This window comes from Condylura cristata, unplaced genomic scaffold, assembly GCF_000260355.1.
Source record: "Condylura cristata isolate star-nosed mole 26May11 unplaced genomic scaffold, ConCri1.0 scaffold00193, whole genome shotgun sequence".
NCBI classification, from domain to species: domain Eukaryota; kingdom Metazoa; phylum Chordata; class Mammalia; order Eulipotyphla; family Talpidae; genus Condylura; species Condylura cristata.
In genome coordinates this window covers 1-11,065 of record NW_004567294.1, presented here as the reverse complement: position 1 = coordinate 11,065, position 11,065 = coordinate 1, and the positions used below count along the sequence as shown (strand labels likewise).

General features: G+C 36.8%; 1 protein-coding gene across 1 annotated transcript in view; it reads left to right on the top strand.

Moving 5' to 3' along the window:
- LOC101627753 (protein FAM156A/FAM156B-like) overlaps positions 1–2,987 on the top strand; it is a gene marked incomplete at its 3' end in the record, with an annotated part of 5,407 nt that extends 2,420 nt beyond the window's left edge. Inside the window, 2 exon segments of the mRNA XM_012734959.1 lie at positions 2,573–2,910; positions 2,913–2,987. Coding sequence (XP_012590413.1) covers positions 2,573–2,910; positions 2,913–2,987 — 413 coding nt within the window.
- Positions 2,988–11,065: the final 8,078 nt, after the last annotated feature.

The following is an 11,065-nucleotide window of genomic DNA, read 5'->3' as shown; positions in this document are numbered from 1 at the left end:
AAAAAAAAAAAAAGATGCTACTGATTTGTGTGCCATGTAGCATCTTGCCCATATTTTCTTCTATATATTTTATGGTTTTAGGGATTATGTCTAATTCTTTAATCCATTTTGAGTTGTGTTTTGTGCTTGGTGCGAGGCAGCAATCTAGCTTCATTCTTTTGCATGTAGCAGTCCAATTTTCCAAGCTCCAATTAGTGAACAAACTCTTTGTTCCATAGCATAGTCTTTGCTCCTTTGTCAAAGATTGATTGTTCACAAGTGTGTGGGCTAATTTCTGGGCTTTCTACTCGATTCCATTGGCCTGTGCATCTGCTTTTGTTCCAGTACCATGCAGTTGTATTTATTTTGGCTTTGCAGTATAGTTTGAAGTCAGGAAATGCGATACCTCCTTGCCCTTTCCTTTTAATCAGGAGAGTTTTGAGCTTTCCTGTGGCTCCATAGGAATTTTGTCAATACTCTATTTCTTTGAAAATGGCATTGAAATTTTTATTGGAATAGCATTGAATCTACAAATTGCTTTTGGTAGGATGGCCATTTTGATAATGTTAATTCTTCCAATCCATGAGCAGGGCATGACTTTCCATTTCTTTGTGTCTCCTTCTGTTTCTTTTAGCAATGTTCTATTATTTCTTTGTAGAGGCCTTTCACCTCTTTTGTTAGATTGATTCCCAAGTGTTTATTTATTTATTTTTTTGGTTTAATTATAAAAGGGTTGGTTTTCTTGATTTCTTCTTCTTCAGATTGGTTGCATATAGGAAGGCTAATGGTTTTTGTGTGTTGAGTTTGTATCCTGCTGCTTTACTCAATTGGTTGATTTAGTGGTTTTTTTAAAAAAGATTTAGTTATTTATGCATACCGAACTGAGGTACAGGCTGGAGGTGCAGCGGCGTTGAGAGGATTCACCAGAGACAGAGTGGGACCAAAACAGGCTGACTGATGAAGTACACTGCCGAGGGGAGCAGCGGGCGGGTCAGGAGAGGTCTGCCGTGCCATTTGGATCACCTCCGGGGCAGGTATCGAACTCATGCTGAAGTGGCTTTAGCTTCTTAGTGCTGTGCTTTATCCCGCTGTGCCACCAGGGAGGGCCTGGTTGATTTAGTTTTATTTTGATTAGTTTTTCTGTGGGAGTTTTTGGGTTCTCTATGTATATTCTCTTATCATCTGCAAATAGTGAGAGTTTTGCTTCCTCTTTCCCAATTTGGATTCCTTGTATGACTTTCTCTTGTCTTATTGCTCTGGCTAGGACTTCCAGTATTATATTGACACACAGTGGTGAGAGTGGACATCCTTGTCTTGTTCCAGACCTTAAGGGAAAGGCTTTCAGTTGCTCACCATTTAGAATTATATTGACTATGAGCTTACCACTTACGGCCTTTAGTATGTTAAGGTATGGTCCTTCTATCCAGATAACTTCAAGAGCCTTTACGATAAATGGATATTGAACTTTGTGAAATGCTTTCTCAGCATATCCACTGACATGATCATATGTTTTTGTATTTTTCTTTTTGTTTATGTGTTGCATTACATTCATTGATTTTCAGATTTTAAACCATCCTTGTGTCCCTGGTCTTGATGAATTATCTTTTCTGATGCATTGTTGGATTCTGTTGGCTAGGATTTTATTGAGAAATTTTGCATCAGTGTTCATTGGAAATACTGGCCTGTAGCTTTCTTTAAACCACATTTTTATATATAATAAAATTTTATTCACCTAAGATTGGTTTATAGCATCACATAAGATTCAAGCATGCAATATAATTTGTTATCTCTATATCCCATTGTCCTTAGATATTTTAATAATATTTTTATTGCGTTAATATTGATTTATATGTTGTTTCCATTACAGAAGTGTAGGATTTCCCCTTGTAGGATTTACTGCCATCGTGTGCCCACCACCCAAGGACACACCTTCTACCACCATAGACTCTTGTGCTTCCTTTTGTTCATTGTGTAGGTCTTCCAATGTCTTTGTTAGGTTTGTTCCCAGGTATTTAACTTGAAAGGCTCACTATTTTACAAGAGCTAAAGAGTGGGCATTTTGTGAAGTGACTCTTCAAAATGTATCAGTATTTGCACACTCAGAGATGAGTCAATAGATAACAATGCTGTACTTTATAATGAAATGTTTGCAAAGAGAGTAGCTCTTATGTCAGTTGGTGTAATCACACACATACAAATCAGTGCCATTCACTAAACTAACAGAATAAAGGAGGTGAAAAAAGTCATTTTTGAGAGGAAAAGAAAAAGAAAGTGATCGCTACTGTTCACTTGAATAAATGCTATCCTGAGTTTTCTTGCACGCATAAATCATTAGAGATCTGACTGGTAAAAACCAATATTCCAGGTATTGGGAGTAATTTGTTTGCTTCCATTGATGAAAAGTAACGGCGTCACTAATCAATTAGAAATGTAGATTCCAGTTGGAGAAATGATCAGGGTTTCTCACTCACTCGAATTCTCTTACAATGAAATGTCTGTGTGTGTGTTAGTAGGTGTTGCAGCGATGCAATACAAGGCATGTTTTAAATGTACTCTTTCTGTATCAATGCATGTTTTTCCCCCCCTTTGGTAGGATGGAGGAAGAGCAGCAGTTGGAAAGTTCAAAGTTACCTAAGAAGAAAACAAAGTTAGCAGAACACAAGAGACGGAAATATGTCAAACCCGTGGCACCTTACCAGACTGGCAGGAAAGCAAAAATTTCTCATTCACGTGATGTAGATGAGACACGATTCAAATGTGAATGCTTCTACTGCCAGAGCTATATGGGGAGCACTTCTGGGATCTCAACAGGGAGAAAGGAAACCTTGCGTTCTTCCTCCTGGGATAAGCTAATACAAGAACTCAATAACTTGACACTCAACACCGGTACCATCCAATCTCCACTTCTACAAGAAAGGTTTCAGGAAACAGAGTAAAGGGGGAGGGGGAGAGGGAGAAGAACCACAAAAGGATGTTTCAGAAACTCTTAAGAGAATCGTCATCCTCAGGTGAAGGAAGATCAGAACAGATGAGGCCATGGGCCCCAACAATGTCAACTCCTGATTGGAAATCCTTTGGGAACAAAGTGGGAGTAAGAGAATTGAGCCTTATGGCAAAGAATCTTATCAGTGAACTATTCAATTCAGCTCCAGGAATATAACAATCTTTGCCCTACTAATTGTAGGGCTGCCTATGGTCATGCTGAGACGAGTTCCTCAATAGCAAGAGCAACTACAGAACAGTGGTTCTATACTCTCTATGATACTGTTCCCACGATGCAAGCTATCATTTTCCCTCCTTAGTTTATGGCCTCTCCTCCCTTTCCTTGCCATTAATAAGATATAAAGCATGTGTGCAGTGTTCTGGCTTGTTGATTTTGAAATTCTTTCATGCCATTTTATTGACTGAGTCCCAGAAGGAGGACTAGGGGTCTGTGTGTGTGGTGGTTGGGGCGGGGATGGGGGGAAGGGGTTGCTTTAATTTTAGTTCATTTTTATAGTTTTAAATCATTATAGATGCACAGGAAGTTGCAAAAATAGGTCCCATGCACCCTTCACCCAGTCACCCCCATGAGACTTATATCTCATGTTCATATCTCCCTCAAGAGACATGCCTTACCATATCAAAACCAGGAAATGGACATTGATATAAAGCACGAGAATGGGTATCTGTTGTTTTCTCCTATGTATACATTTGTGTAACCACCACAGAGGTCAAGATGCAAAACTGTTCCACACTCCAACGGTCCTCCTCATGCTGTTCCTTTATAGTCACACCCACCAGCACTATCCCTAAACTTGGACAACAAATATAGAGAGTTTTCCATCTATGTAATTGTTTCATAATGAAAAAGAGTCATGCAGTATGTGACCTTTTGTAATTGAATTATTTTCATTCAGCATAATGCCTCTGATGTCCACAACAGCTGCTGTGTGTCTATCAAAAGCCCATTTCTTTGTACTGTTCTGCAGTGTTCCCTGGTTAGGATGTGCCATAGTTTCCAGCCATATACCTGTTGATGGCCATTTTGGTCTCCAGATTTGAGCTATTGCACAAATAAAGCTGCTGTGAACAACAGTGCTCAGGGTTTTGTGTGGATATAACTTTTCATTTATCTAGGATGAACACCTAGGAGTGCAATTACTTGGTGATATGGTTTGTATAGTTTTAGTTTTAAAAAGAAACCCCAAACTAATTTCCAGTGAGACTTCCAGTTTTTCCCTATCTCCCCCAGTACTTGGATTTGTCATACACACACACACACACACACACACATTCAATTTAGCTGTTGTAATAGTTACATTTAAACCTATGCTTATACCATCGTGCTCTTAGTTTACTTTTCCCTAGTGGCCCATGATGTAGAATATCTTTGCATGTGCCAGTTATGTCCTCTTCTGTGAAATGTCTCTTTGTGTCTTTTCCCCATTTCCTCATGGGTATATTTGCATTTCTACTGTTGGCTTTTTTCTTTAAATTTATTTATTTATTTGTTTGCTTGTTTATTTATTTGTATTTTACATCACTGGTCGTTTTTGTACAATATTTGCTTTCTCTCCTCAGGAAGAGTCCCTGTAAAATTCCCACCACCAACTCACCCGTGCACCATCATCATCATCCCTTGTGCTCTTCCTCCCCTGTTTTGACCCTCCACCCTCCTCCTCCCCTGAAGAATGTCTCTGGCTTATAATTTTGGTTTTTTTTTTTTAATTTACTCTTAATGGTTTTCCTGATCCCTTATTTGGTTCCCCTATATTCCTCCTATAAGTGAAAACATCTGATATTTTTCATTTTCCTTCTGACATTTCACTGATCATAATCCCTTCAGCTCCATCCAAGTTGCTGCGAATGTATTGTTGGGTTTTGAGAGTTCTTTATATATTCTAGATATGGGTCTGTTGTCAGATATGTGCTTTGCAAATGCTTTCTGCCAGCCCATAGCTTGTCTTCATCCTCTCAATGGGGACTTTATCGATTTTATCCCTCTAAGGATCATGTCTCAGAAAAATTCACCAAGCGCTGAGTCACAAAGGTTTTCTCCTATCTTCTCTTCATTGAATGAGTGCCATCATTTTACGATTTTCATCTAAATCTAGGATCTATGCTCAGTTAATTGTTGTATAATGTGTGAGATTTAGGTCAGGTTTTACTTTTTCATTTTTTGGTTTTGGTTTGTTTTGCCCATGTGTATCCAGTTGCCCCAGCACCATTTGTTTAAAAGACTATCTTTTCTCCATTACATTGCTTTTGCATCATGTTTACAAGCACTTGTTCAGGGCGGGGGAGGGGGCACTGCTTCTGGGTTCTCTAACCTGTCCCATTTATTATCTACCTTACTGTCAAATGCCACACAAGACTGATTACCGTAGCTCTATGCTAAGTCTTGAAATCAGGCAGTTATTTGTCCCATCTCATTATTCCTCAACAAAATTGTTCTGGTTATTCAAATCCATTTGCCTTCCCATGTAAAATTTAGAATAACCTTGCCTATGCTAACAAAATACCGCTCTGTGATTTTAATGGGAATTTCATTAAACTCGTGTATCTCAATTTGGGAAGGATTGACACCTTTACTCTAGTGACTCATCCACGTTACAAACGCTGTATGTACCTTCATTTATTTAGCTCTTCCCTGATTTCTTTTATCAACATTTTGGTGTTTCTAGCATACAATGTATAGTTTGTTAGATTTACCCTAGAATGTTCTGCTTCATTCTATTGACTGAGTACAAATGGTGTTGCATTATAAATTTTGGTGTCCTTGGTACTCATTGCTAGTATATAGAAACAATATTGAGTTGTATATGTTGCTCTTATATTCTGCAGCCTTGCTGAACTCATTTATCAGTTCTAGGATCTTGGGAGGGTGGCTCTTATTTGAGATTTTTCTGTGTAGACAATCATGCCTTCTGCACACAGGAACAGTTTTAGTTCTTGCGTATTCAAACCGTTTGCCTTTTCTTTTCTTATTCTGCTAGCGGGACCCTCTAGTACTATGCTGAACAACAGTGGGGAGACTGGACATCCTTGCTTGTTCCACATCACAGTGGAGAACTGTCCAGCCTTTCACCGATATTAGCCTTATGGTTTGTCTAGATGTTCTTTATCTCACTAAGGAAGTTTCCCTCTACCCCCACCCCACCCCATTCCTACATTTCTGCCAGTTGTTTTACTTATTCATTTCTTAATCATCTTGCACAGTTGTTGAACTTTTTCTCGTGCATTTTGTGTATAAGTTGGTAAGGTCACATGGGTTTTCTTCTTTTAACTTGTTATATCCATTTTTCTTTATGTTGAAAGAGACATTCTACAGGTAGGAGTGGGTAATAGGATCAAAACTGGGCAGGAACAGCACAGGACTATAGTGATGGCACATGGGTGAATTGCTGGTGATACGTCCACGGGGATTACAGCTGAGGTGAAAAAAATACAAAATGATGTAAAGAAAGAAACAAATAATAATAATAATTATAATTATGAACAACAAGCCCACACCTTTGGAGTAAAAACTACTTACTTGTGATGTTTAATTATTTTTATATATTGTTGAATTCTATTTTGTACCATTTTTTTTTAAAGATTTATTTATTTGTGCATGCAGAACTGGGGTAGAGGCCAGAGACTTAGGGGGTGGTGAAAGACCACCAGAGACAGAGTGGGGAGCAGAACAGGCAGATCGAGGAAGTACACTGCTGAGGGGAGCAGCGGGCGGCCATGAGAAGTCTGCCACGCCACGTGGTTACCTCCGGGGCAGGCGGAATCGAACTCATGCGGAAGTGGTCTCAGCTTCTTAGTGCTGTGCTTTAACCCGCTGCGCCACCAGGGAGGGCCAGTACAATTTATTTTTAATATTTGTCATTGAGGTAATGTTGTTGCACACTGTGGTTTGTATTTTGGACGTTTAGAGTCCCCCTCCCCCCTTCTGTACATGTTACCATAGCACCCATAGCTCAACACCAAAGTCTATTTTGCTCCCTCCCCACTTTGAGCTCTCCACACGCCCACCCCCAAGGTCTCTGTTCCATAGTCTGCTTTCAAGGGCTAGTTTTCAAGTTTGGCTTTATCCGACCTTTTGCTTGGTTTCTCTATATTTCACACAGAGATGACACCAGCCAGTATTTCTCTTTCTCCTTCTGACATATGTCACTTAGCATAATGTTTTCCAGTCCCATCCATGTTGCTACAAATTTAATAATTTTCCTTATAGACATCCTTCACCTCTTTTATTAGCTTTATTCCCAAATAGTTGAACTTTTGGTTTTGTTTTCGTTTAGTTATGAATGGAATGGTTTTCTTGATTTCTTCTTCAGAGTGATTATTTGTGTCTAAGAAGGCAATTAATTTTTGTGTTTTGCTTTATGTATTCTGCTACTTTACTAAACTGGTTTATTATTTCGATAATTTTTTCCTGCAGAGTTGTTTTGATTCTCTCTGTATATTGTTATGTCATCTGCAAACAGTGATAGTTTTCCTTCTTCTTTCCATATGTAGATTCCTTGTATGACTTTATCTTTTCTAATTGCTCTGGCTAGGACTTCCATTATTATATCGAAACTCAGTGGTGATAGGGGATATCCTTGTCTTGTTCTTGACCTTAAGGGAAAGGATTTTAGCTGTTCACCATTGAGAATGACATTGGCTATATATTTGTTATATATAGTCTTAGTTATATTAAGATATGTTCTTTCTATCCCAACAATTTCAAGTACCTTTATCATGAATGAATCCTGTACTTTATCAAATGCTTTCTCTCCATCTATTGATATGATCACATGGTTTTTATTGTTCTTTTGGTTGATGTGTTGGATTACATTTATTGGTTTTTGAATGTTGATCCATCCTTGTGAGAAATCCACATGGTCATGTTGGATAACTTTTTTGATGCATTGTTGGATTCTGTTAGCTAGGATTTTATTTAGGATTGTTCCCTAGTCATTCTTTAATGGCACTGTAATTTTAAGAATTTCTTCACCTATTCTAGATCATTAACATTCTGGCATATTTATGTTCATGACAGCCTTTTTATTAATTGAATTTCTTGTTTGTTTTAACAATTTTTCATTTCTGATCCTTTTTTGAGTTATTTTCTTTGTGAGCTCAACTAGAGGGTTTTTTTTTTTAAGCATTGTATTTTTGTTTTAGTAAACTTTTTGGAAGTTTTTTGTTTTTGTTCTAAATCCTATTTCATTTGTTTCTTTATTTTTTATTATTTTCTTTATTCTACTGGATTATTTATTTATTTATTTATTTATTTAGTTCTTCCTTTTCTAGTTCCTCAAGGTGGAAACTTTCATGTTTCTTGATGTTTGTGTGTATGCTATGTACATTTCTATTAGTAATGCTTTTGCTGTGTCCAATAAGTTCTGGAAGGTTGTATCTTCATCATCTTTTATTATTCATTTAACTTTTTTCCCCTCAATTTCCTCATTTAATACCATAGTCTTTGAGTAGATGTTGTTCAATAGCCCCGTACTGTATATTTCCCTGCTTTCTTTTTATAGTTAATTTCTGGTTTGATACTTCCATGGTCACAGAAGATCATTAGTATGACTTTGATCTTCATGGATTTATTGATACTTTATTTTTGAAATACTAATTGTATTTTGTATTCACTATTAGGCACTAATTATTTTTACTGAAATAACATTCCTTAATTTTCAGTTTTGCATTATTGAGAATCAACATTTTTAGCCTTGCAACATTGAATTCCAACTAAAATACCACATTTATCCTCTATCATACATTTTAAAATTCATAAGAGATGTAACTTTTATACTCATAGGTATTTTGACAGTGACTGTCATCAAATACTTGGAAAGGTAAGATATAATCACTTTAAACTTAATGGAGGATGTTGCTGAAGAAAATATCACTGGGGGAGATGAGTAATACCCACAGAGAATTCTTGAGGAAGTGATAGAGCCATTTATACAGTATTATTTTATTTTATTTTTAAGTATATAACTATGGAGTATGTCACTTCAAAGATTTTCCCAGTTTTGACAATGGCACATAAATGATCCTACATCATGCTTTTTTGACATGTGGATAAAAATATTTTGACACCCAGTTGATAAGTGTTATGTAATAACATAAATGGTATCTCAAAATATCACTTATTGAATATCTACTGATTGTCCATTCATTTTATTTGCTTTTTCATATTTAAGTCTCACAATATCAATGTTGGTCTTGCTCTTATCCCCATTATGCATTTGAGGAATCTGAGACTCATTGTGATTACAGTGGGGCATCTCATAACCTGTAGAACTTGTAGAGCTTGACGATTTTGAAGACCAACTGCTTCATACTCCTGGGGGAAATTACTAGGCTTTGAAATAAAATAATATATATGTGATCTGGGGCTTGAAAGATATATAATAACATTCAAGTTCTTCTCTTGTAAAGCAGGAAATAAGGAACATATCTCTTTTCATGCTACACAAAATTCTACATTTTAAATAACCTCAGTAGGTTCTCGTTATATAGCTTTTACACCTACAGAGATACACACACATTTTCACATCTTAGTGTACTTATTGACGTGGTGAATATTGTGTTTCAATCTTCAATATTTATTGTACCTCAAAATCATTCTCTCTCAGATATTAATGGTCACAAATCTTATATTGAGGAGTGTGTATGTGACCCAGTGTTGTCTTGCTAAAAGTAGGAGATATATGATAAGAGCCACCATGATATAACTCCTTCCCCTTAGAAAATATCAGCTAGACAACCCTCTCTCCTTAGGGATGTAGATATTTTGATCCATAAAACATGGAAAAGTCATAGCCATCTTGAGGACCTCTTGAGTTTTGATTCAGTATATAAAAGGGTAGAGAGAAATGTACATGGGTCCATGATGATATATTCAGTCTTTGAAATATTAGAGAGGCATTAAAATATTTACCTTGAAGATGTATTGAGAGTTTGAGGTGAACTAATATAACACAGAATCTCCTCTCAGAAGAAACAAGCAGTTCCATTGCATGATACCACAAATACCATTAGAGTCAGACAGAAGAAAAAGGGCAGGAGACATGCATCATATAGCCTTGTACCTGTGTGTTACTTCATATTTTTACATTCATCCTAGTCATTCAAAAGAAAACCAAGACCATTAAGTGTGTCTTATTCTACACATATAGGATATAGCTATGGACACAATAGATAATAAACTTGATTTCATGGCCCTAAGTAGTCTTATAGAGGAAAGGGAGTACACCATTAAATAATTAAGAGAATGGCCCAAAACTCATGGGATCATTTTCTGGATCTTTTTTTTTTTCTTATGAGGGACAATGAATATATTTGTACCTAGTCCTGGAAGCATAAAGTGCAGCTAAAACTGTCACTGGTCTATTACGCATTTCATGCACTGATCTATCATTTTACTAGACTAAGTGAGGTTTTTCTGAGGCATTTTTACCCTGCACTTTTATACTTTCTGACTGTTTATATATCCACTCTCTACTGTGGAGTCTATGGAGCAAGACAACACAATGAAGCAGAGATAAGCAGAGAATAATATCTAGAGTTTTATTTCCAACATGTTGATGGGTTCAGAGCCATAGGAACTTTCCCATGTCTGGCATCTCCATGTGGCATTGTAAAAGCAATTACAGGCCATTTTCCCTTATACAATTCATACTGGGGACTGGATAAGTGGATGATCAATAAAGGCCAACAAGTCAGCCAAAAGAAAAGGGAAAGGAGAAAAGAGAAGTAGAACACCCCAGACAAACCAGGAAAGAGGCAGATTAGTGAAAAAGAAAATTTTCAAATAATATCAAAAAATTAGCTATACTATAGAATACTACCCATTCCTTGACATGAAGTTGAAAAGTCCAGAGGTGCCTAAAATTCAACAGCTTGTCACAAGCCAAATTGTACCTTACACTACTTCTACTTCAGAAATACCTTCCTGTATTCAAACAATATACACAAACAATCACTCTGAAGAAGAAGAAATCAAGAAAACCATTCCCTTTATAATGGAAACAAAAAAAGATCACTATTTGGGAGTAACCCTAACAAAAAAGAGGTGAAGGACCTTTATAAAGAAAATTATAAAATATTGTTAAAA